Source organism: Hakea prostrata, chromosome 6, assembly GCF_041222555.1.
Source record: "Hakea prostrata isolate BN-2017 chromosome 6, UWA_Hpros_2, whole genome shotgun sequence".
NCBI classification, from domain to species: Eukaryota; Viridiplantae; Streptophyta; class Magnoliopsida; order Proteales; family Proteaceae; genus Hakea; species Hakea prostrata.
In genome coordinates this window covers 38468696-38495239 of record NC_142605.1, presented here as the reverse complement: position 1 = coordinate 38495239, position 26544 = coordinate 38468696, and the positions used below count along the sequence as shown (strand labels likewise).

At 41.4% G+C, this 26544-nt stretch overlaps 1 protein-coding gene across 1 annotated transcript in view; it reads left to right on the top strand.

Annotated features, from left to right (window-relative positions):
* Positions 1–86: 86 nt before the first annotated feature.
* Positions 87–26544, top strand: part of ATG13 (Autophagy-related protein 13) — a 36495-nt gene continuing 10037 nt past the window's right edge. Inside the window, exons 1-2 of the mRNA XM_089158792.1 lie at positions 87–2304; positions 2397–2578. Of these exons, the coding sequence (XP_089014918.1) occupies positions 937–2304; positions 2397–2578 (1550 nt within the window). The 5' untranslated portion in view covers positions 87–936. The remainder of the gene's footprint in view (positions 2305–2396; positions 2579–26544) is intronic.

Genomic DNA, 26544 nt, shown 5'->3' with positions numbered 1-26544 from the left:
CAAAATGAAAGAGTATTTGTATTTCGTAATTTAAAATAAAATTAACAGCATTCGTTGGTAGGTTTTGTTCTCATCCGGTAAACCGATCGGATTTCCATATGTTCTTATATGTTTGGGTAGTTTCGTCTGGTCTTGTTTTCGTGCTTTCTTTTTCCGTTTCTTCCTCTCTTTTTCTCTTCTCTTTCATCCTCCCCTCCTCGTTTCCCCTCTCCTTAGATCTATATTCATATTTGCCAACCAAAAGAGAAAAATCTACATTCATATAATGTAGAAATATACACTTTACTGAACTTATCGGTTCTGTATTGTTAGATTAAATTTCTTGTTCATCTTGTACTCTCTTACTGTTCTATCAGTTTTTTTGTACGCATTTTGATTTCTAAACGACACGAGTAAATTGTTCGGTCGTTTCTCTCTTCCTCCTTGCATCTGTAAATCCATGGTAAGGTTTCATGGTTTCGGCGTTCAACTCGTTGATTCTCCGACCAGAAGTTGACTTTGAGCGAGTTGATTTTGTTCTGCTTTACTTCTTTTGTGTATTTTCCCCCTAGGATTCCTGAACTTAATAACAGTGTTCGATTTCGTCTATTGGTCTCTCCACGAATTTTCCCCCTTGTTTTCGTTTAATCTGGCAAGCAATGATCGGATCTGCTATTCGTGTAAGCTTCTGTTTGAAACCGACGGAATTCAGGTTGGTGTTCAGGCTGATGCGTCTGAAGTCCTTCGGCTACGGATGGTATCCGTCTTCCAATAGAAGTTTGAGGATCACTGACAGCCATCAAACGTGATAAAAGCACATTCTTCAGATATGAATCAGACCTTCTTGTATCAATAAAATTTTCTTCCCGTCCACCATCTATCAGATTCATTTATTTAATTCTTCCACGCCACCCTTCTATTTCTACTCCAACGGCGATCAATTCAGTATCTTAAGTCATGGCTCTGCAGAATAACCCACAGTCCGAAATTGGACGATCCGAACAGATAATATCACAGTTTCTTTTGAAGAGCTTACACATTGTTCTGGATTCGAGGATTCCTTCCCTGCGTTCGCATGGTCAGAGTGGCGACCTGACGCCTGTGTCTCGTGTGAGAAAAAGCGACAGGTGGTTTAACTTAGCCCTTGGAGAGCGTCCCGCAACCATGGAGAATTTGAATTTCTGGCACAGGAACGTTACGGACCCTATGATAATCGACGTAATACTGGTCCATGAACATTCATCTGCCCCTGTGGATGAACTCTACTCTGCCTCGGGAATGGATGCATCGACAGAGACGGTTATAGAGAGATGGATTGTTCAATACGAGTCCAGGACTACGGTTCCTCATTTGCTCGAGAGTCCTGCCTCTTATAAGAAGATGTACAAGAAATCCATCATTCTACTACGTTCCCTTTATTCAACATTGAGGCTTCTGCCGGCTTATCGGATATTTCGCCAGCTATGTGTGTCAAATCAGACATATAATTTTGATCTCATCTATAAAGTTTCGTCTTTCAGTGAACCATTTTCGAGGGCTGAGGAGGATGCCATGAAAAATTACAGTTTTGTACCCATAGAGGCTCCTCCTGGTCGTCTTTGTATATCCGTTACATATCGACCCGCGCTTTCTGATTTCAATCTGGAACCTTCTGCGTTGTTGCCGCCACGGATAATTACTGATTATGTTGGAAGCCCTGCAACTGACCCTCTGAAGATTTTCTCTCGTACGGTGAAGGGTGTTCAGCCGACCTCCTTCCCATTGCGAGGTACTCACTACCCCTCACCTGCTCCATTTCAGCGCCCACATAGCTGGACTAGTGGCATACATAGAACAGCTGCTCTTTTCACTCAGAATCACCACCCCGGTGGGTCTCCCACTGCTTTCCGTAGCTCTCATTTGCCTTCTGATTATCCTGCTTCTTCCCCTGACTTCTATGGTCACAAAAATCAAGGTTATCGGCCTCCTAGTCATAAAAAGGGTGTCAGTTTTGATGAATATCCGCTTTCTCCTCCATTCTCATCGTCCCCAACACCATCTCCCCCGACATATTCATCTAGTGGTAATCTCTTGCAAAATCATCTAACTTCAGGAAGTGCCCCTGTTAGTATTCCACTGCCAATGATGGGTAGAAATCATAGGTATCTTACTCCTAACTTCTCTGACCCAAATAGACACTCTCTTCCCCCCATGTCCCCCAGAAATGCAAAGCCTGATCATTTTTCCCAAGAATCTCCATCAGGAAGCAGGTCTTTTAGGAAGACGGATGTCTTAAAAGCCGGAGAGCTCTATTCTGGGCTTACAAATCTTTACTTGGGACAGAAGGTAGTCGTGTTCCTTCAAATGATTGTTGTACCTTCTGTTTGGATAGCTTTAAGACTTATGCCTAGGGCTTGTTATCTGTTTTCCTTTGGTAGGCATCCAAAGATAGCAAAGACGATTCAGGGCGACTTACGGGACTAGTTTCTTCAAGTGGTTCTCCAAAGATTGGATTTTCGAGGAGTTCTAGCCGTTTGTCATTCCAGGATGATTTAGACGATTGCGACTTTTCTTGCCCTTTTGCTGTAGATGATGTTGATACATCAGACACTCAAAACAGGTATCTGTATAGTTTTAGTTTACCTACAGCAAAAACAACATCAAACACAGGCTTGACCCAACTGAATGGGGTTGCCTACATGGATCCAAACAAAAGAAAGTAAGGAAAGCAGCTTTAGGTGACCCGTTTCTAGTTTAAATGCTTCAGTGTATAACTACTCAACTACACATTTTCCCAGCTGAACGCAAAAAATTGGTTTATAACCTTCAGTCCTATTACTTTATTTTTTTATTTTTTGGATATAGAGGGGCCATATGTTCAAGCTTTCATATTCCTGCAGAGAGTAGATATGTTCCTTATACTCCTTGGATACTCGGAGTATTTTATCACTTGGATTTTGGGTACATGCTTCTCTTATTTAGGTTGATTTCACTTGTTATTTTGCTGATATACATTGATGTAAAATCCTCATATTCTAATCAGACTGTGATTTAAGTCAATTGTGTTATTTATAAGAAGAAGATCCAAACCTAGATGTACAATATCTTAGCTTTAAGATGACTTCATTTGTCTATCATTTGGGAGAAAAACTTGCTGCTCAATTCTATGGCCTTCATATGTCAAACTGACCTTGTACTCCAGGTACAGCAACTATTGCATCTAACTGGGAGGTTCCTGGAGCTTTAGGACTGCTCAGTAAAGAATATAGATTCTCTATAGCCTTCACATGCTGGATTGATGTTGGATGCCAAATCAACCAATTGTGGTCTGCAGAGCTTCGTGGAGCTTTAGACTACCCAAAGCAAAGTGTGGAACCTTAGTACTACTCAAAGCAAAGCCATTGGTTTATAAATAATGTGTCTCTAATGTGATGTCTAGGTCAGGGTTCTGGGGTGGTTATGGGGCATTAGCTTATTTAAAATATTCTTCTCTGGGGGAACGGGTGACGAGCTGAGTTTAAGTTACTAGAAGGGTTATTATTTATATGATGACTCATTAAAGGTGCTGTAGAGAACAAATCTTACAAATTTGAAGGGTTCTTGTTCCTGATAAGTGAGCTTTATATTAAAGGGGGAAAACTTTTCAAGGAAGACATCTTCCTAGTATCCCAAATAGGAGAAGGAGCCCAATTACAATCTGTAATAAACATGTGCTGCAACCCTTTGAATCAAATCAACTAGCTCTTTAGGGAATTGTATAGGATTCCACCATACTTGTTATTGCCTAAGCTGAATCCTCATCATACAATCTGCTGGTTGGTTCTGTTCTCTCCACACATGCCTAAATTCCAGCTTATTTATCATATCTACCTCTTGCAAAATTCTCCCTTTTATAGCTAGACACTCCAAGGCCCTTGGATAGTCCCATTAAGAATATCCCCTGTACCAGCATAAGCTATAATAGGACTGTCTGAATTATGTCTTATACCCCACCAAATGTAGCTATTGAGTTCATTAATGCTCTATCACGGTGCAACGAGATCATATTTGTAACCCCATTCTTCCATGTAAGTTGAATATTTCACTTCTCAGCTGTATAAGCAACTCGGGCAGTTCGCATAGTAGTAATGCACAGTGCAACACATTTAACCTTCACATCATCCACAATGGCTGTGATTAACTGCTCCACTATCCTGGTTTTGTCCCTGAATATCTGATAAATTCTCTCAGTCCGAAGGTACTGAATAGTTGCACAAAGTGATAACTTTGCAATTACTCCAATCCTCTCCTTTGCCTCCACATGATTCCTGACCCAATCAGCAGCATCATAAATCCTTAGCACTGCTCTCCTTTCATTCGTTAACATTTAAATATACCTCTCCACATTGAGGAGCTAAAGTGACATCGCATGATACACCTCATATTTTTGAACATTGATTGCATAATGTTACTTTGTATGTATTGTTGTTGGCGCATCTAGATTCCTCTATGCCTTAGTTAACCTTCTCCTTGTATGTTTGAATTTCATGATTGACCATTCTGTTTTCACTCTATATCTTTGTGTATTGAAGACACTGTAGTACTTTACTTATTGTAGGAAGATGGTAGACCTAAGTTTGATTCTCGTTCTTGCATTCTGTTTTGCTATTGTGGTCATCCTGAGATTTTGATACTGCTGTTTTATGTGGAAATTTTTGTAAAACCTTGTTCCAGTCTGAACTACTTGTGTAGTGTAGTTTTGTTTGCTTTCTAGTCTCATACATTGCTTTGTTTAGTTCTAGTTACTGTTTTGCCATCCCATTGTCCTGCTTGGTTTGAATATATGCCTTCTTTAAATACATCAAGTTACCCTTCTGTATACTCTACCTGGGCCTTTATTTTTGTAGCCAACTTCTTGGATCCTCCTGTTTTCTGATTTATTTATTTTTATAATGTGTCGTCTTCCTTACTAGGCTAGGGCATCCCCCATCTGTGATGCATCGCATGAACGCCCGGATGTGATGATAAGTAGGGAAGGGAAACTGACAGAAATTATGCCAGCCCAAAAACCTAGGAACATTGGATTCTTACTTCTTAATGGGTAAGAGCTTGGAGTTGATAAATCTTAAGGGGACGAAGAATTAATATAACTTCTATCCGAGAGACTAGATGGAGGGGTAACAAAGCTAAAAGATGCAGTTTCTATTTTTGGGGGTGGGGGTGGGGTTGGGGGGGGGGGGAGAATGAATAAAGAATTCAATACCAAAGGAGAGGAAGGGGGCGGGGGGACAAGAGAATACAAGGGTAGACCCCAAACTAAGCCAGCATTGGCAGCAAGCTAAAAAGCAAAATTAAATAGCAGCAACATAGGGATTAATTTTTCCCCTTATTCTTTTTTAAATCCATTACAAAATCTCTATCTAGATTGTGGCGACCCTTAGTGGAGTGATTGCTTCTACAACAACCAACATGATTGGGATCGTCGACGTTGAGAGCTAGGGCAGAATCATCCATAAATGCAGAGAGTTGGACCCCTCTAGAACATCAGGGTCAGTGGGCCCAACACAAGCAAGCTGATAGAGGGGTTTGGATGATGATCCCCAAAATGGAGAGCCAGTAGGGGCTAACAAGAGATAGGGAGAGGCATGTGGGTGAGGAAGGGATTCCATGGGATTAGGGGAGGTTAAGATGGAGTGGGCTGAAGACCTGGGCTGGGAAAGAGGGGCGAGGGAGTAGGTGGGCCAAGAGGTAATAAGCTTCTGGCACAAGTAATAGTGAAGGGGAAGGGGCAAGGGGCAAGGCAGGCCCATCAATGAGCTTGGGCTAGCAAAAGAAGAGGGAATAGGTAGGGGACAAGAGTTGGGGATGAGGACTGACAGAGAAGGAGAGAGAAAGGGAGAGGTTAAAGGAGCAATAGAAGTCCCCGGCAAATGGGATGACATAGGAGGGCACAACAGGTTAGATGCTGGAGGGGGCAGTGGGTCAAACGCTGGAAGGAGAAGCAGAGGTTGGGGCGAGGGTTCTGAAGCAAGAAGGGCAGGAGCCAAAGGAAAGGACAACATGCACAAAGGCAGAGAGCCAGAGGGCAGAAGGTTGAGGGAGGCTTCAAGAGAAGGGATTGCAGTGATGGGAAGGGGCTGATTTGCTGAAGAGGAGGCCAAGGAAGGGAGGCCTTGATCAGAGAGCTCTATCTCAAATGATGGGTCACCATTGGAGGCCAGAAGCTCGTAACGATTGTGGACAGCAGTGGGTTGACCAACTGAGTCATTAATCGGAGCAACGAGAAGATTTTGCCAGAGAGGAAGGAATTGTGAACTACCCTTGGGAACCATATCACCAGCAAAGAGGGTGCAGAGGTGTCTAGTGACAAAGTTTTCCAACAAGTATGGTGGTGAAAGGATTTGCAAGTCGCACAATGCTGAGGCTTCCAATCAACAGAACATCCTGAATGAAGTTATGTCCATTCCCTTTAGTGATAGAGATAGAAGATGGGAGAGAGGCCTGAATCGGTACCTCAACACAGGGACAGGCAAAAGAAAGCATATCTTTCTTCAATAGTTCTCACGTCTGAAAATAGAGGGGTTCCCTAGGCAGAACCCACAATATTCAATCCCTCCTCACACCAGAAGTGAAGCAGCAACCCTGGAAGAGAAACTTAGAGAGAAAGCGAAGAATGATTCTCATGAATGAGCTGCATCTTACGGTGCCATTTTTTGAGGAACAAAGGTCTCTTCATGACCATCCAAGGTCCTTGTTCATGGGCCTTGTGGAGATCTTCTTCAACAGAGAGTTTCAAGAGAAAGAATCCTTGGTCCTCTCCAAGGAACCGGAGGGCTTCCATTGCTTGCTTGGTGAAGCTTGGACAATGTGAAATGGAGGGCGAGAACCAAGGAAGTGACCAACGAGGCATTTACTCTATTTGGCTGCTTCTTCATCTAGAACACCCTCAGGGCAAAACCCTTACCGTCAACGATAGAGAGGTGGGGGGGGGGGGGCATCAAATGAAGAGAGAAACCATGACAAGAGGAGGAAGAAGAATGGTGAAGAGGGAGGACCAGGTGGGGGGAATGGAGACTGTTGAGCAGAGGTGGTCGGAGGAGGAGGGATGTCTGAAGTGGAGGGGAGGGGTGGATCAGTCATGGTTTCTTCAGTTGTATCTTCTCTCACTGTAGATTCATCCAGATTCCTGGTGTCTAATGATGCAGTTCCAGCACAAAAAAATGTGCTTTTGTTAGGGAACCACCTAGGGTTGATGTGCATGAGTTGTGCTTTCATTGGATGGGTTTCTCTTGTCATCAGCCAACTTGTTTTTAGTTGAGAACGAAAATCCCCTGTACTTTGTTTTATTTCAGTTCTTTTTAATGTTTTAAAGTGAACTATGGTTCAATCAGTTCAATTGTCTTAATTTCTGGTCCAATTTAAATAAGCGGCAGGTAGGTTTTAAAAACTCTAATTAGCCATCAGGATTTGTTTTCCTATTTAAGTTCAGGTGCCAAGTGACTTTCCAGGTAAGACTCCTATATCCAGTAGGCATTCAAGTCCTAGTTCTGTCAGGTACTGAAGTCCTATTAAGGAAACCTAATGTAATGATGACTCTTCAGCTATATGAGGGATGTTGGTCACCACACCCACCTCAAGAAGACCCCCAAGGCCCACAAGAACAGTTAGGCTTTCTGCCAGCACCTTAGGTACTGCTAGCAACATTAATAGCATGTTTCCATCATAGGGGTATTTTGGTAATTTGGCAGCCCCACTCGAGTCCAGCTGGGCCTAGTTAATCAGGAGTTTATTAGGGGGTCAAAATCTGTTTTTACTTTGTTATTTGAGTCAGTATAGGTTGAGATAAGTAGAAGTTCTTTTTAAAATTTGTTTCTATTGTTAAGTACTGTTAGGAGTCTCCAACAAAGGCTATAAATGTACAGTCTATGCTTATTACAAAACACAGTTTGATGAATAAAATTATTGAAGAGACAGTTACAGCAGAGATCAAGGTTCAAGTGGGATTCTTAGAGTTTTCAAGTGCAGGAAATCTCCTATAGAAGCTTGGTTGGTCTGCCTTCTTTCATCTATGCTTCATCCCCAGCCTTCTCAATTGGTAAGCAATCATCCTAGCCTTCCCTCATCACCCCCCTCAATCACACCTTGCTATCCCTCTAGCACTCGACCCCTACCTCAGCCCTAGTTACCATCTAGAAACCCTAAAATTTGAAACCCTAAATTCCCATACCCTAAGACTTGCCATAGGAAGTATGTACCAGCAGTGATGTAAGCAGGCCAAACCCCCCTCCAGGACCCACAAAATTGGTCCAAAGGGCTTGCCAATGTTCTACGGCCCCCATGAGCAACCAGAGAAGTTCAGCCAACACCAGGGTATTTTGGTCCTTTACGTGGTGTCTTAGGCCTAGTTTGCATTGAGTCTAGGATGTTGTCTAGACCTTATATATATATATATATATATATATATATATTTTTTCTAATTGGTGTTTTACCATTTATTTATGAGTCCTAGTCTAGGTGAGATTTCCGTAGATGTTGGGTCCAACAAGTTTAGTCCATTTTAATCTCCTTATTTTTAGGACTTCACATCTAGTCTTAAAATTGGAATTGGAGTCCTCTAGAATTAGTTATTGAGCTTTCTAGTTTTAGTCAAGAGTTAGAGTTCTAGTCGGTTTTCCAATTCAGATCCTTTTATGATTTCTTTATTTGAGGATATAAATAAAGCCCTCAAGCTATGTAATCTTTAAGTTGAAATTGATTAATAAAATTCTGGTTTGGAGGCAAACAAGGTCATATTTTTCTTTCTTTTTATTTTTTTATTTTTTATTTTTTATTTTTTTATTCTAGCAACCATTCAACAATACCAGCAATCCTTTTTCCATCTGCAAGTAAGTACTGCATCCCCAACCTAATTTACTGTTCAAGTTACTGTAGCATGAACAGTAACTTTCTGGTTGTGCTGCCTCACAACCCCATCCCTAGCCTTCCCTATTCTTCCCTCATCCATTGCACCCTTCTTTTTTTCCCCTTGAATTTTCGGACTTTTCTTGAAACCCAAATTTCAAGGTCAGAACTACACCAATCTAATTGTGAGATCTGTCCCAAACTTTAGGAACCTCATCCCCCCAATCCTAGTGATGGAAACCCCAATTTAGGGTTAAGGTATGGGAATTTCCCTAAATCTAAGGGCTGCTCAGGTATTCCAGCAAAGGGAACTATGTTTATAGGGTAGGTAGGATGAATTCTAGCACTCTAAACCTTGCTGTGTCTCAATTTCCAGATCTGAATTGCAATTAGAATGGACTGAAAAATTAGGATTTAGGGTTTCGGCTGGTGGGAGGATGAGCTGCTGCTGGTGGTCTGTAATTTCAGAATTCTTTTCAAGCTCTCAAGAGTGTAGCAGAGGGACTAAGTTGGGTTAGGGTTTAGTTCTCAGAAATAGTAGATGAAGTGCAGAATTTTCACAAGTTAGGCCTTGTATGTTTTAAGGCTTCTAGGGTTGAGTATGGAATGATTCAAGGGTTCGGTTAGGCTAGAACTAACTCTAATTTTGTTGTTTTACAATATCATAATTAATCCTTTAAGGCTATGGTTCAAACTAGGTTTCTTACTTGGCTTAGGTCTCTTGGTTAGGGTTAGGGCTTGATCCAGTTGGGTTGATATTAGGATGGAAGGTCACTAGGGTTAGGGGAATGATGTTCCTAAAGTTTGGGACAGATCTAACGGTTAGATTGCCATATATCTGACCTTGAGTTTTAGGTCTAAGAAAAGTCCAAAAGGTCCAGAAAAACTCTGGAAAATAAAAGAAATATATGGTGAGGTGAGGAGAAGCTTGCGGGTGGTCTAGAAGAAGAGGGAGGGGGTTACGAAGGGGCTGGGGTTGCTGTTTACTTGGAGTTGAAGGTAGGTTACTGTGTGGTTGGAGAAGAATATGGAGGCTTAAAGAAGATGCTGGAATTATTAATGGCTGCTGGAACTTGAAATTGATTGCTGACTATTGATGAAGAACTCCTAAAAAATCTGCCTTAGCCCTCCCAAAGAGATCCACGACCTTGTGTCTCACAAAACTCTAATTTTTATTCAATCCAAAACTTCCAAATTACAATGAGCAAACTCAACTAAGACTTAGAGACCAACTTAACTACCAACTAAAATAAAAGACTTCTTCTTGAAATAAAAGACTGAATTATCTATAGGAGTCTTCTTTAGGAAAAGACTCCCTCTCTAAATAAACCACAACCACTTAATAAAGATAAGTTCTAATCAAAGGCAAACTCCTAAATACTAGAAAGTCTCATCGAGTATGGTCAATTGTGCTCTCCTTCCTCCCACCGATGAAGAACCCTCCCAACTAAACCACTGCTCTGATGCAAACATGCTCCTAAGGCTAGTCTTCCTACTCTCAAAGCTCTGCAGTGCTATCCAATTAGTAGCAATCCAGTTATGCCTGGCCTCACTTAGTCACCCTAACACTTGTCCCTCGTCATCTTTAATGCATATGCGTGGTTATAGATGAGGTGCCAACTTTTCGGGCTTGCTCCACAGTCTTCTTCACAAGCTTGACCTTTCCAATGTCCTTCAGCATTAAGTCAATGCAGTGAGCAGCACATGGAGTCCAAAATAGCTTATATCTGTCCATCCATCAAGGCACAAATACAAGTCATAAAGTGTACTTGTAATGTAAATATATGTATTTAAAAACGAAATAATACTATATGTTTTGATACCTGGAGTTCTCCTGCATCTTCAACCCAACTTTCTTGTAGTTGGAGCCATTATCAATCACAATTTGGATCACATTTTCCACTCCAACCTCCTTCACCACTTACTTTAAAAATTTACTAATATACTGTGCATCCTTTTTATCACCAGATGCATCTACTGACTTGAGGAACACTGTCCTCCCATCACAATAAAACATGAAATTGATGATGGACTGTCTAGTGGGACTAGTCCAACCATCAGCCATCATAGTCACTTCATAATGAGCCCACATGGGCTTTAATCCATTAATATAATCATTTAAGTCCTTCTTATGCTTAGGGAAATAGACATTATATATCTCATATAGAATGGGTCCCTGTACACCACTCCCAACCTTGCCTATCTCCTAAATCATATCCCTATAGTAGGGCCCTTAGGTTGTATGTGCTAGAATACTATGGTAATAAGCCCATTTGGAGAAGCCATCCCCACTCTTTCCTTCACACTCCCCCATAGGTGCTTTAACTTTCTCTGTTTATGCTTAGGCCTCACAAATAGGGCTGGAGCATTGCGAAGAATCTCCAGATTCGGATCTTTAGGATGTGCTGACGAAACTCGACCCCTTGTAGGGGCCTGTGGGATAGGAACTTCCTGCCTCACACTCTGACTCCTCATAGGGACTTGGGAGCCTACTTGTGCCTTCCATATCTGTTGGCTCTCTAGAGGACACCCAGAGACCTCTGTTGCCTCCGCATGTCATCAACCCTTTGTTGCTCCCTACTCATCATCATCGCCTTCTTGATCTGTTCGGCCTCTGGTTCAGGGTTACATCCATACTCTCCTGCCTCATCTAGACCATAATCATCGGGATCTAGAAGGTCATCTAAGCATGCATCCTCGAACTCCTCCCTTTGTGTTCTCTTCTCTTTCCTCTTTTGCTTTCCCCCACTAATATATGAGGCCATTGCCTTCTTGACCTCTGCGGGCACCTTTTGGCTCCCTACTACATCCCTATTTCCACCAGCTAGGAGCACCTTCAGTCTAGTGGCCCCACCTCCTATTTATTTCTTGCAGTAATTACAGTCGCTCTTCCTCCTATCAGCTATCAGTGGCCTCCAGTGTCGTCAAGATATGTTTAATATCTTTGAAAGAGAGTGTCTGATACAAGAAATACACACTAAGTATCTTGAAAAGCTCCACAATATGCTCCAAAAGTTACATACATATATATATATACACACACACTAGTAAATACGTACGTGCATATGCACGTGGGCTATTTGCTTCTATTCTAATTAGCTTGAAGATTACAGAGTTTAGATTTTTAATGGTAATACATGATTTGGCTTAAATAATTTTTATTTCTACTTATGCTTTTCTTTTTTACACAAATAGAAATTAGAAAGAATAAAATATTGAGATATCAACTTAAAATGTTAGAAGGAAGAGCTAATATTGGAGTTAAATGTTGTGCCATCTAAATGGTTAACTCTTTTTTTTTTTTTTGGGGGGGGGGGGGTGGTTTCATTTGTCAAATAGATTTAATATGGGTTGTAGTTAGTTTAGAAATGTGAGTTTCTTGGCAAAAGATGTCACCTTGATTCTACCAAAAAATTATGTCAATTCAAATAGGTAAGTGTATAGTTCCAATATCAAGGAAACCTACAAATAGCAGAAATTTCTCTTTTTTAACGAAGACTGAGAATATAATATTGAAAGTAATACACTTTTAAGAATGAACATCCAGGAGAAACTTTCTAAATACCACATACCGATTTAAGAATCTCCGTTAACCCCCCCCCCCCACACACACACACACAAAAAGAAGAAGAAGAAGAAGAAAAGATTTAAGTATCTACAATAACTTCTACCTAGACACTAATCATACACGTGACATTTGGTGTCCCTTCAAATCTTATTCAAGAATACAGAGAACCACCATTAACTACCAATGAAAGCCATCCATAAATAATTGAAATAGTTCAAATTCCATAATTTGTCTACAATCAAGGATGCATTATTTTGTCCACACCTCTTATATATTTCACTCTTGAAATAGACAGTTTTATGTATTGGGGATGTGTGTATTACATAGTATATACCGTCAAGCAGAATCGAACCCACAACCTCTTTCACTGAGAGGTGTTGGTCTAACCAATAGAGCAACCTTGCGATGACTTCAACCCCGACGCTGGATTAAGAATGAGATTTAAGAATATAAAATAACGAAAATCCAATAGATGGAACTGCCCACAATTTAAAGTTTGCTATAATCAGTGGCATCACCGTGAATGCTAGTCTTATGTTGAGACAAGGAACTATGACTGAGTCCGCTGTTGTTACCACTATATCCGTGAATGCATCACCGTGAATTAGTCTTATGCTAGTCTTTGTTATGGAAACGTTATCTCCAAAGAACTTGGTTGTACAGAATTAGAACTCTTGTAACCCAACAGATTGTAAATCATACTTTGTTATATATACTGTAAATCCTAATCACATATAACCATGGGCAAGAAATCATACTAATTACTGAAAAACATATGAATCTCTCATTCTTTTACCATTTTTGAACTAAGTATCTATGGACTCACAAGGCCTGTGGGGGCAGGGGAAGAAGAGTGAAAAAAAGAGGAAAAAGAAAGAATAGTTGGTGGTTTCAAACTCTTATTTCCTTCTTATTTCGAGCTCTGAAACATTATTATACTCGAATAGGAGGGGAAAAAACAACCTCAGAAGACCCAGAGAGAGGGAAAAAAACAATTGAGGAAGAGGTCATACCTGTGATTGAACAGTAAATTTCCTTACAAATTTGAGGAGATTAGAAGAAAAAAAGACAGTTGGGTTTAAAAAATTGAGGTTAACTTGAGAATAAAAAATTACCATGGGAGGAGGGGTGAGAGTGATAGAAATCCAAAGCCCAAAAGTGCCCCCAAGAATCCAAAAAATAGGGGAGTGATAGATATTTGCTCTTATAAAATTGTTCTATTGGAACAGGGTAGCAAAACCACCCAAGGTATTCTGGACATGGAAGGAGAAAACAGAGCAGCAAAGCCTTCTTGTTCTATAAGTGCCCACACTGGTTTTGAGCTATTACAACCTCCAGACAAAAATAGTTCCTAATGTTATTCTCTCTATTAGAGTGTTAAAAATGTACTTTCTTTGATGGCTAAGTTTAGAATGATACCTTCAGAAACAGGTGAAACATAATACACTTATCAGTAGCCACAATTTAAACACTTCAGAAGTCAGCTGAGAGATAACAATCTCAAAAGGATAAAATATGGTTTAAGACAGAGCCAGTGGATGACCTGGCTACCAATTTCCTTCATCACCAACTGAGTAGTCTTCTTGATTGAGAAGTGAACCATATCCAGGTTGAGTATTATACGACCCGTTCAATCTGCACAATTTCAATGTTGTTAGACCAATTATAAGCTGAGTAGAGAGACCAGGAAAATCAAAACTTAAAGAAAAACAACAGTTATAGTTCAAAGCTTAAAGAAAAATAACAGTTATATAGATTTCCTAGATGATTCAGTGAGATGGAAGGGAAATGAGTGAGCCGGTACCATGAATTCATGATGTGCTTTGCACCAAACTAACTGTACAGACTCTGCAAACTGCTATGTGTGCCGCAATGATGCATTTGGATAGAAACCCATTGATGAGGCTATCATCCCATCATTCCTAGTAGTATTCTCATTGAATTTGTCATCGAGAACAATAGCATAACAAAGTTTCTCTTCACTAATTCTCCATAATCATGTCAAAATCCAATGTACAACTTTTTTTTGGATGAATAAATAAATATATTAAAGAGACGAGAGCAAAACAAACAAGGCCTCTAAGGAGAGGACCGAAAAGTAAAACTAAGACCCCAGGAAACAACAATGAGCCTGTTCCTTGGGGTGTCATCAACAGGGGGATGGGGAATAGGAGTCAGCCTAGAAGAGACATCAAAATGGATGGCACTCCAAATCCTATCTATGGATCGGGATTTGGAAGTCCATCTCCTAAGATTACGCTCCCACCAAAGGTGATGGATCAAGGCACAGTACACTAGCTTACCAATCCGATCGCAAATGGAAGAGCCTGAAAAGGATCTCAAAATCCAAGACCAATCTCGAAAAAATCCGTAGGATCGCCTTAAACAGGGCCAGATGGAAGAAATGGCTTTTCCCCAGATAGATCTGGAGAAGGGGCAAGAAAAGAAAAGGTGCTCAAGGTTCTCTAAATTGTTCCAACATAGGATGCAATTTGGATTGGTATGGATATGGCGGTCAATAAGGAAAGATTGGGTGGGGAGGGCAAAGTTGAGGGCTCTCCAAAGGGTAAGGGAGTGGCGGGGTAATGTAGATACCGAATTTGATTGATCAAAACAGTACCCAAATAGGACCTTTTCACAGGGAGTCAATTGCAAATATGATGGACTTAAGGTAGATTAAATTCAGATATAATGGAAGGCTGAAAACCGAAGTGGTAGAACAAGGATATTGGTTTAAGAACAAGGACTAACTAGGTTTTCAAAACAGCAGTATGCTATAAAGAAGAATGGATGGAACAATATAAGAGAATTAAGAGAACAATAAGGACAACAAAGTAACATGTAACACCCGGGCTTCTCACCGCAAGGTGGATCGATTGGATCGAACACCAATCTACCTTGATCAAACACAAGGGTTCTCCAAGAGGAGGAATGCTAGCAAGCAATTTGATTTCATTTCACAAGTTGTTTTTTCGCCTCTTACATAAGTCTCTTTATATAGCATTCTAAAGAGACATAAACACTAATGGTAACATCCAACCACTAGCTAACACCACCTACCTATTAATAAATAATAACTCAACTACACAACACCACTAGTCAAAACAATAATGGAAACATCCACCTACTACACCCCACTACTAGCTCCTTTTATTGACTTTTCAAAGCTAGACTTGGGCTTAGTTCAAAATATGTGGGTTGGTCTTCTCCCACTAAAGTAATCCAAGCCCATTAAACCATGGGCTCATTTTAACCCACTACAATAGTCCTAGCCCATGCAAGCCATGGGTTGTTTTGGATCATATCTTTAGGCTTTGATGGGCTTGACCATTGGGCTTTTCTCTTCCTTGTATATGCTGCCAATTCTGCATCACGGGGAATGTGGCCTTTGAACCAAACCAGAGGGGGCCAGGGAGGCTTTGGGTTGTGGGGTCTGATGACGTTCCAGGCAGAGGAAATGGAGAAGGTTTTGGAAGAGGAAGGGATCCAGACAATGAGGTATCTCGGGGAGATAGAGAGGGGGGGGGGGGGGGAGTCCCAAACCTATGTGAGAATGGGGTGGGGGGAGGGGATCCAAGCGCCATTAAAGATGAAGCTATACAAGGGAGTGGTTTTGGGGATACGGGTGTTGTAAACAGTGCGGGGACCAAAAATGTTATAGAGAATGCCCATCGGATGCCACAGATCAAGCCAGAAGGAGGTGGTGGAACCGGAGGAGATGGAAATAGAGAAAGCAGAGATGGCACAGGGACGCAGCAGAAGGATTTTCCTCCAGACCCAAGACGGATTGGAGGCCAGGGGAACAGTCCAAAGGGAGTCACAACGCAGGTGGTAAGAGTAGATCCATTTAGCCCAAATGGATTCATGCTTTATAGCAATTTTCCATATGAGTTTGAGGAGGCAGGCAATATTGACATCAGAGATCCGACGGATGCCCAGGTCTCCTTCGGAGGTAGGGTGACAAACGGCTGACCAACTGATCAGATGGATGAAGCGACTGACCTTTCCAAAGGAAGGCACAGAATAGAGACTCTATGGCATGGATGGTAGATTTAGGAATCGAGAAAATTCCGCACCAATATAGATAGGAGGACTGGAGCACAGATCGAATAAGCACCACTCTCCCAGCAAAAGATAGAAGCCTACCCTTCCAGAGTTGGAGCTTCTTCCGGATGTTGTCGAGCATGGGAAGATAGTGATGACGAGTGAGTCTACCAGGGATAAGGGGGAGACCCAGGTAAATCACAGGAAAGGAGCCAGGAGAGAATCCCGACAGGTGAAGAAGAGAGGCACGAATCTGATCCGAGACTCCCGAGAGAAAGATGGTGGATTTACTGAGATTGACACGGAGCCCGGAGAGGGCTTCAAACTGCGAGAGGGCTTCAAGAATGGAGGAGATATATGAGTGGTCTGCTTTAGAGAAGATCATAAGATCGTCAGCGAAAGCAAGATGAGTGAGGTTTAAAGACTTGCACTTGGGAATGGGGGAGATGAGAAGATGGTCAGTCTTGAATTGAAGGATGCAGGAGAGGACCTCTAAGGCAAGGGAAAAGAGGTAAGGAGAAAGAGGGCAGCCTTGGCGGATGCCAACCCGGGATTGAAAGAAACCAGCCGGAGAACCATTGATGATGATGGAGAAACGGGGAGAAGAGATACAGGTCTCGATCCAATGGATGAAGGGGGGAGGGAAACCCATAGAATAGAGGACATCTTTTAGGAAGTCCCAGCGAATAGAATCAAAAGCTTTATGGAGATCAACTTTGAGGAGAGCAGCAGGGGAATGGTCGAACCGATCAAAACCCCTGACAACCTCCGCACAAAGAAGAATGTTATCTGCAATACTCCGACCCAAGATAAAAGCCGATTGATTCGGGCTCACCAGGGAGGGAAGCACCAACTTGAGCCTATTCGCAAGGATTTTGGAGATGAATTTATAGAGGAGGTTACAGAGGGAGATGGGGCGGAAGTCCGAGAGAGAGGAGGCACCTTGCTTCTTGGGGATAAGGCAAAGAAAGGTTTGATTAATGGAAGAGAGCTGAGAGGGGTTGAGGAAGAAACTGCGGATGGCATGGATGAGATCATTCTCAATAAAGCTCCAAGAGGCAAGGAAGAACCCCATACTAAAGCCATCGGGACCAGGGGCCTTGTTAGGCTTATGGGATCGAATGGCAAGAAGGATTTTCTCAGAAGAAGGGATGGCACAGAGGGAGGAAATGGCAAAAGGATCCACAAATTTGTTAATGAGATGGGCGGGAAGGGGAGGGCGGGGAGGGAGAGAAGAGGGGGGAAAGGAGGTTGGAAAAGAAAGAGACTATCTCAGCTTTGATGCTGGCAGGGTCAGAGATACAAACACCATTATTGGTGATGAGGGAAGGGATGGAGTTGAAATTATTTCGGGCTTTGAGGGATCGGTGGAAGAAGGCTGAATTAGCATCCCCCAGATCGAGCCACTTGATTCTAGCTTTCTGGCGGAGGAAGCTTTCTTCCGAGGAGCGGAGGGAGGAAAGATCAGAGGAGAGAGATTTTTCCTCCTGGGCGAGGGAGGAATTGAAAGGGTCAGACTGAAGGAGGGATTGCATTGAAAGAAGGTTGGAGCGGCAAGAAGAGAGACAAGAAGAGATATTACCAAAAGTCGAGGAATTCCAAGATCGAAGGGCTTCTTTGGTGTTACGAAGCCAGCGGGCAAAAGCGACAAGAGGGAGAGAGTGACAGTGGACAGGTTTGGACCAAGCTTCCTTAACAGTGGGAATGAAAGAACCGCTAGAAGATCACATATCAAAGAATTTGAAAGGCTTTGGACCAAAAGAGATGGTAGGAGAAGTTTGGACAAAGCAAGGGGAGTGATCGGAGAGACTAGAATTAGAGAAGGAGGCATGAGAAGAGGGAAAGGATGAGAACCAAGAATCGTTGGCCAAGAAGCGGTCAAGTTTAGAGGCAATGCGAGCCAAACCCGAGCGATGGTTATGCCAAGTAAGGGAATCACCCGACCATCGGAGATCGGCAATCCCCGAGTCATCAATGCAGGCATTGAAATCATCCATCGCATTAGGGTCAAGAGCGGAGCCACCTAGCCTCTCATGGGAAAACCTAATGATGTTAAAGTCGCCGCCAATTCCCCAGGGGATATTGGAGGAAGAGGCGGAAATAGATTTAATATCTTCCCAAAGAGAGGCGCGGTCAGAGGCAAGATTGAATCCATAGACAATGGTTAGAAGAAAAGGAGGGAAAGGTTGCCGAGGATACTAAGATGCATAAGCTGCGGGGAGGAACGAATAAGAGAAATTTGGAATCTAGAGGAGTCCCAAAGAAACCAAATACGACCATTGGTAGAAGGGGAAGAGTTAGATATGAAAGACCAAGAGGGGGCAATAGACCGGGCAATCCGAAGGGCATTGTCCATTTGGACATGAGTTTCAAGTAAGGCACAAAATGAAACTTTAGAAGATTTTATGGTATTTTTAACATCAGCTTGCTTTGCAAGGGAGTTGACCCCCCTGACATTCCAAATAAAGAAATCAAACATAGCTAACAAAGGGGGGGGCATCCATGTCGCAGCTAGGGGGTGGGCAGAGGGGGTGGGAGTTCTCACACAGGGGGGAGCTGGTAGGGGAGGGCGTTTCAAATATGTCTAGGTCGATGGTAGAGCTGGAGGAAGAGGAAGTAGGCTCAAGTAGGATTCGGTTCAAGGGGGTTATGGGTTGGTCCGGATCAATTATGGGAAGTTTCAGGTTTGGGATGGGCCGAAGACTAGAAGAAGAGGTGATAGAATTGGGGTGAATGGGGCTGTGATGGGTTTTAGTTTTGGATATGGGCTGGGTAGTGCGGGTGTGGGTTGGGAGAGCTTTGGATATTTTTGATTTGTTTAGGGTGGGTTTGAGGGATTTAGGAATTTTAGTTGACCACGGATAGATAAGGGTAAAAGCCCAGAAGAGATGGGCTTGGGGTGAAGAGTGGTAATTGGGTTATTTGTAATGGGCTTGGGCCGACTGTGAGTGGGATTAGGTTGGGCCAGAGTTTCAGAAAGGGAAGGGGTGGGTAAGGGTAAAAGGGGGTTTTGCTCAAGATTTGGGGAAGGTAAAAGGGCAGCGTAGGCGGCGGGAGATGAAGCTGAGGTACCACTTTTGTGAATTTTCTGGTTTCTGTCGCAGAGGCTCTCAAAGGCGATACTCATGGGAATGGTTTCAAGATTGGTAGAGGAACAGGTCAACCGATCAGACCTTACCTTAAGCATCATTTGATCAGTAGCAAGTTTATCACCTGGGGGCTTGATCGCATCAGCAAGGAAGGAGAAGCAAGCCGATTCGATGGTGGCTTCGACGTCAGAGCGCAGAGGAGTAGGGCTCTGATCTGTGGCAGCAGAGGAGCAGAGAGATGCAGCTTTTAAGCAATCTTTCGGGAACTGGGAAGCAGCGCTGATTGTCGGCGACAAGGAGTCAGCTTTTCTTCGATTTCTCCGGTAGGTTTTTGTGAGATGGAAGAACGAAAGTTTACTTTTCCCGGCAATAGCAGCAGCAGAGGCTCTTTTCCTCTCAGATGCAGAAGCAGGGGAAGGAGAAGACTGATTGTTCTCGATCGTGATAGCTTCAAGGATATCAATAGTCTTACAAGGAGCTACCGGAGGCAAGCACATTTTCTCAGGCGGAGGCACAGTCGGAGATTGAGAACTAGTTGCAGCAAAGGAGCATGAAGAACTGTCATGGCCGAAAGCAGAGCAGAGATCGCAACGAAGAGGTATCCAATCATAAACGATGGTCTGATCATACTGTAGGCCGATGTCGTCGGCGATGGAAACAAAAGCCGACAGGGGCTTGGAAGCAGGGAAATCCACGCAGAGACGGGCATAAGAGAGCCTCTCCAACTTGAGGGTTTTGGCATTAGAACGAAGAGGAATTCCCAAAGCAGAACCAATCCTACTGAGGCAATCGGCATTCTAGAACTCCAAAGGCAGACCAAGCAAGTTGATCCACAGGGGAAGTGAGCTGAAGTCGACCCTGCGGAGAGGAGAGGAGGTAGACCAAGGTTTGAGGAATATTTGAGATTTTCCAACAGACCAAGGTGAACCCTCTAAGGCACGGGCATGGCAATCCACAGAAGAGAAGTTGAAGAGGAATAAACCAGAGTCGAGCAGATGAGAATCCATAAGACCAAGGGCCTTCCATTGTTTGGCAAGGGAAGATTTGATAATGTTGAAGGGGGGAACAGGGCCAAGAAATTGACCAATGATGGCAAGTTTCCAGCGGAGGATTCCAGGGGCAGTGGAGGTGGAAGGGTAGTGAGCATGGGGAGAGATATTGTTGCAGGGGGTGGGAGGGACGAAAGAAAGGTTGAGGTCAATTGCAGAGTTGTTTGGGGACGAGAAGAGGGAGTTCCAAGGCTTGGTAGGGGGAGGGGGGTTAGTGGAGGAGGGGGCGACAGGGGTAATGGAAGGCAGGGGAGGGGACGGAGCCGGAGAAGACATAGTTCTTAGGGGACCATCCAGCGGCAGTGTTCTCGTCTACGAGTAGGGTTAGTTTGAAACTGTTTCTTGTTAAGCCACAACCATGCTCTCCAACCTGGACAGCAGCTTTAGGTAATGGAGGATTGGTGACTGCAAAATTGTCGAACTGTTTCTGCCTTTTAGGTAATGTACAACTTATATATTGCAATTAGTCAAATTGAAGGATTTCAAGTTTTTCTTCATAAAAGAAGAGGTAGAATAACAAACCCTATACCTGATTTGAATCACAAAAATGACATATGCTGAAGTTAAGAATAATGGTGGAAATTGCCCTACCTCCATCAACTGATACGAACAATGAATCTTTCGCTTCAAAGCTACTTGATTTGTACGGTAAAATGGAAAACCAAAACTGGCAAAAACTTTGGAAGGGCAAAACTGCCACAAATTGAAAATGAATACGATTCTTCATTAACCTTCGCCAGTAGGAAGAATAAAGTAAATTTAGATAGATCGTTCACCTGAAAGGAATCTTAAACTATGTCATCGAATTTGGGCTTTGAATTTCTGTAGCATTTTATACTGGTAATAGAAGTTTGAGCGTTTCTGAATTTACGGTGGATGCAAGTTCTTTGAATGCCTCTGTAATCTTTGCCAGGGGCTTGTCTTCAACAGTCATCTCAGTGGTCTTTTCCCTCCGTCTGCCTCTCCCTCATTTAGCACAGCCATCTCCGAAGTCCTTCCTCCTTCATCTCTCTGTACATTTATGGATGACGGAACATGTAGAAGTTGCAATATCGACTATGCAAGCGGTTGTTGTTGTTGCCACTGCTATTATTGTCTCACCAAAGTTGAGGAGGCTTGGGAAACTCCATTAATGATCACATCTAGCTCCAATCCAGAACATCCACAGCGATTTGGTCATCAAGATGGTACGGGAGCGGCAATAGCTGTGGCAAACGCCGTTATGTCTTTGGCTATTTCCGATCCCATTTCCTTTTGTTCTTCTCCTTCAGGTCTTTGGCTGTCTCCCATCCCATTTCCTTCTGTTCTTCTCCTTCAAGTTGTCATGGATTCTTTTTTGAATTATTTACTGTAATGATACGTGGATTGATGAAAAGGTATGTGGGCATTTTGTTAAAAGGTTATGACTTTTGTAAAGTACCACATAGGGGATGTATTGGTTTAGGAAAAAAGGCAGAAATGTATTCGTTTTCTTTTTCTATTGGTAGAGTGGGCATTTTGTTAAATGGTTATGACTTTTAAGAAATACCATATAGGGATGTATTGGTTGAGAAAAAGAAGGTAAAGATGTATTTGTTTTGTTTTTCTATTTTTTCTGATGTATTTTTGAAAATAAAGTAATGAACCAATTTTTGTGGTGGAACGGAATGAAAAGGGTATGATTTTCTTTTGTTGAAAAAGTTTTTTGCAATGAGGGAAGGATATTATAGTCCACTAAGATAAAAGAAAGGGCTAAGTTTTCAAAAGGCGTGTTTTGAGGGGAGAGGTTACATTGGTTACACGAAAAGGTACCGTAATTATTTTGGGTTTTAGTTTTAGGGTTTTGTGAAGGGGGATGGATACATGTCTATTCAGGAGGAGTGAAAAAACATATCATAACTGTTTTATGTTTTTATTTTAGGGTTTTGTGAAGGGGTACATGTCTATTTAGGAGGGATATTTTGGTCAACTAAAATACATACCACAACTGTTTCAAGTTTTCCTTTTATATATATATATATATATATATATATATATATATATATATATATATATATAAGTATGTTTTAATATATAAATAATTTAAAATATATAAAAATACACAAACTATCTTAAAAAGCTTCACAACATGCTCCAAAAATTGCATACATGCTTCCACTAATACTCTCCTATTTTTAAATCTAAAACAGAAATTAATTAGTTTTTTAATATTTAAATATTTTTTAGTTATTTAAATATATATTAAATACAGTAAAATTACATAATTAACAGAAGAAAAAAATTCATTCGACACCTTCACAGTAATATACTAATATGGTGTCTCAACTCTCACATACATTAATTTGAAGCTTATACATCTACTATGCAACAATACATTTTTTGCAATATACATAATTTACTAAATAATTTTTAATAACAGAAAAATAAAAAAATAGTAGGAAGAATAAAAAATTAATTTTGACACTACAAATTCATAGATCAACACTCTAAAGTAAACATACTTAAATTTGGAAGCAATTCAAGAAGATTTAAGGCACAAACAAAACAAAATTAAAAAAATGAGGAAGTTGGTTACTCACATTGCAAGATTTGAGAAAATGCACAAATGGAGGAGCAAATCTAGTGTTTGAATGAAATGGAGTTGTAGAAATTAGGTGAAAAGAGGGATGAAATCAAGCGAAATAAAATAAAATAAAAAGAGTTGAAAAGAGGGTCGAAATGTCTGAGGCAATATGGCTCTAAACCAGTTGAATATGGATACTTTATAACATAGGATTGTGTCGTTTATGCTCAATACCATATCAGTCGATACAATACGTTATGGGACACTTTTTGTATCTATTTATGTATTTCGTTTTGATTTGGAAAAGTGTAGACATTTCGACCAAAATTTTGTTAATTTTGGTTGAATTTTGTTCCATGAGTCTAATAAGTTTAGGTCAGTTCTAGATGGATTAGGCTGTGTTTGAAGAGTCCTAAAGGGTTTGGGATTCTTGGATTTGATTGGGACTGGGATCGAGTGTATGAAAAGGGGTGGGGATGCTAATTCCTAAAAGTTTTAGGGTTTGGTGAAGGTTTGGGAGTTACGAGAGTTTCAGTGGAACTCGGGTTAGGGTTAGACTAGGGTTTGGGTTGGTCCAATTGGGCTGAAACTGGAAGGGAAGGTCACTAGAGTTACGAGAATGATGTTCCTACAGTTTGGGACAGACCTAGCGGTTAAATTGCCATAGATCTGACCTTGAATCTTAGGTCTAGGAAGAAGTCAGAAAATTAGAAAAGGGGTGATTAGGGTTATGGTTTTAATGTTTGGGAGGATAGCTAACGGGGAAGAAGGACACTTGAAGGTTGCTTTAATTTTGAAAGTTCTTGGACTGTCGCAAGCTTGAAGAAGATGAAGAATAATTGCAAAAAACTCTCAAATTCCTTTGTGGCTCTCTCAAGAAGACCATGACTGGATTCCTTAGATTCAGATTCTTTATTCAATTCAACATACCCAATAATGGGGGAGGGGTGGACTTTTATAGCCTTACAACTTATGCAATTTGACTACGGCTCAAACTAGGAACCTAGTTCAAAAAGAATTCCCTTTACAAAGGACTCAACTAATTAATAAGAAAAGGACTCAACTAATTAATAAGAAAAGGACTCAAATTATTAATAACAAAAGGGCTCTTAAGGAACCCTAGTTGATCTCTTACTTGAGACATCTTGAGGGAATCAAATTACAAACTCAAAGAAGTAGTCTTTCTTGCAAGTTGGACTCTAATTTAAAGTCTTACATAGACTCTGTGATAATTCACAAAATAATTACCCAAATAAGAAAATAAAGATAAAGTCCATGACCCTACTTGAGGTCCAAAAGGGTTGGAAAATTTACCAAAAGCATTGGATTGGGCCTTTTTGGTCAGGTTTTTGCCCCCCCCTTTTTTTTTTTTTTTTTTTTTTTGGGGGGGTTCAACGTGGTTCACATCACTTAGTACATCCTCCATAAACCATAGGTCAAACAAATAACTCAAGACATCATCGAAGAGTGCATCACCTTTAACCATAACCGAAATTCTTAAGAGGGTTTGAGTTTTGGGCCTTTTTGGCCGGTTGAGTTGTTTGTTTAAGGATCTTGGAAGAACTGATTTCTAGTTAGTCACTTGTTAATCTATGGATTACATTAACTAAATATTGCAGACAACTAAAACCTTTGGTATTCAGGGGAAAACGAAGTTGTTATAAGAGTAGATAAAGATCTAAAAGCAGATGTAGTGGTGGTTAAAGGATCAAGGGACAGGATTATATTCTTCAGATTATTGATGGAAATAAGGGGTTGTGAATGTCATTTCAGCTTTTGCATGCCAAATAGGCTTGAATGAAAGTTGTAGTGCCAATTTTGGGGCAATATGGACAAATTAGTTCAGGGTTTTAGTCAAGATCAAATGATTAGTGATATGAATGGCCATGTTGGGTAGGATTATAAAGGCTATGAAGGTGTCCATGGAGGCTCTGTGAATGGGTACAGGAATGAGGAGCGTACCTTTTTTTTTCTTTTTCCCCTCTCTCTCTCTCTCTCCTTAATCCTAAACTTTGTTGTAGTTTCTATGTATCCATTGTAAAGACTTTCTTTAAAAAAAAAGAAACACTTAGTACCTACAAAAGTGGGATTCAATATACTCAAATAGATTTCTTTCTAATTAGAAGGGTTGATAGGTTGTTGACTTGTTGTATAAGGATTGCAAGGTTATTCTTGAGGAGAGCCTAACCAATTAGTCTAGACTGGTGGTCTTAGATATTTGTCATGCATAAAAACATAGGTTGGGACTTTTGTACCTTAAAATAAGCTGGTGGAGACTGAAAGGGAAGCCTCGAGGCACATCTATTGAGAATATGGTCAAATAAGGAAAGTAAAACTTGGAGACATACACCAATGTAGAAAGATATGATGACTTGTATTAAGAGGCTTGCAAAAGAAGCTCTAAGGAAGTGAAAGGTAGGCATCAGGCCCCTATGGATACTTGGTGGTGGGGTGATGATGTCTAAGTAGGCATCAAGAGCCAAAAGAAGAAGCATAAGACATGGCAAATGAATAAGAAACAATAGGTCTAGGCTGCCATTCCCCCTCTTCCCCCAAACCCTTCCCATCATGATAGAATCCTTCCTAAACTATCACATCCTCGTCCCCTACCATTATGTCTTTCCCTGGAATGGTACTGAAGACAATTATCACCATTCTTTTTGCAGGTCTTTAACCTATGCTATTTGACTGAAATCCATTGCTTCCATACTGCCTTGTTTAGACTCACCTGGTGCTCGCTCATGGTCTCTCAAATCTTCTACTAAGAACTGTGTGTGATAGGTGTTTGGGACATCACTTAGGAACTTTCTAGTGGCATGGAATCTTAGGGGATGGACCTCCAACTGTAGGACTATAGACTTGATTTGGAAAGTCATTTGTTTGGTATTAGTTTGAGGATCTAGATACTACCCCTTCCCTTATTTTGGAGGCCCCATGTAACAGACATATAGTTATTACTTAGGGCCTTAGTCTCTCTATTTTTCTCCCCTACTAGTTACCATTGGCTGCCCCCCCCCCCCCCCGCTTGCTCTTTTGCTCTATCTTTTATATCCCTCCCCCTTCTAGGGATGTTATCCTGTTAAAATGAACACAAAGAAGTAGCCAATGCAGTGTGCTACATCCACAGGTGAAAAGGAAGAACTTTTCACTATATAGAAGAAGAACAGAATGGAGATCTTATAACCAATCGCCAAGAACTACATTACAAGACCTCTCACTCAAAACCCTAAAGCGAAATCCCAAATCTCTTAGTGACTTTGTAAGCAAACATAAGGTACACATATATGACTCCAATTAGGTAAATGGGTCATTTGGGTCGCCCAACAAATATGTTGATGCGGGTCCATCTTCAAAGTCGGCTACAAGAATTTGGATCACAACATAACAAATCTCCCACAAAGCTAAGTAATCTTC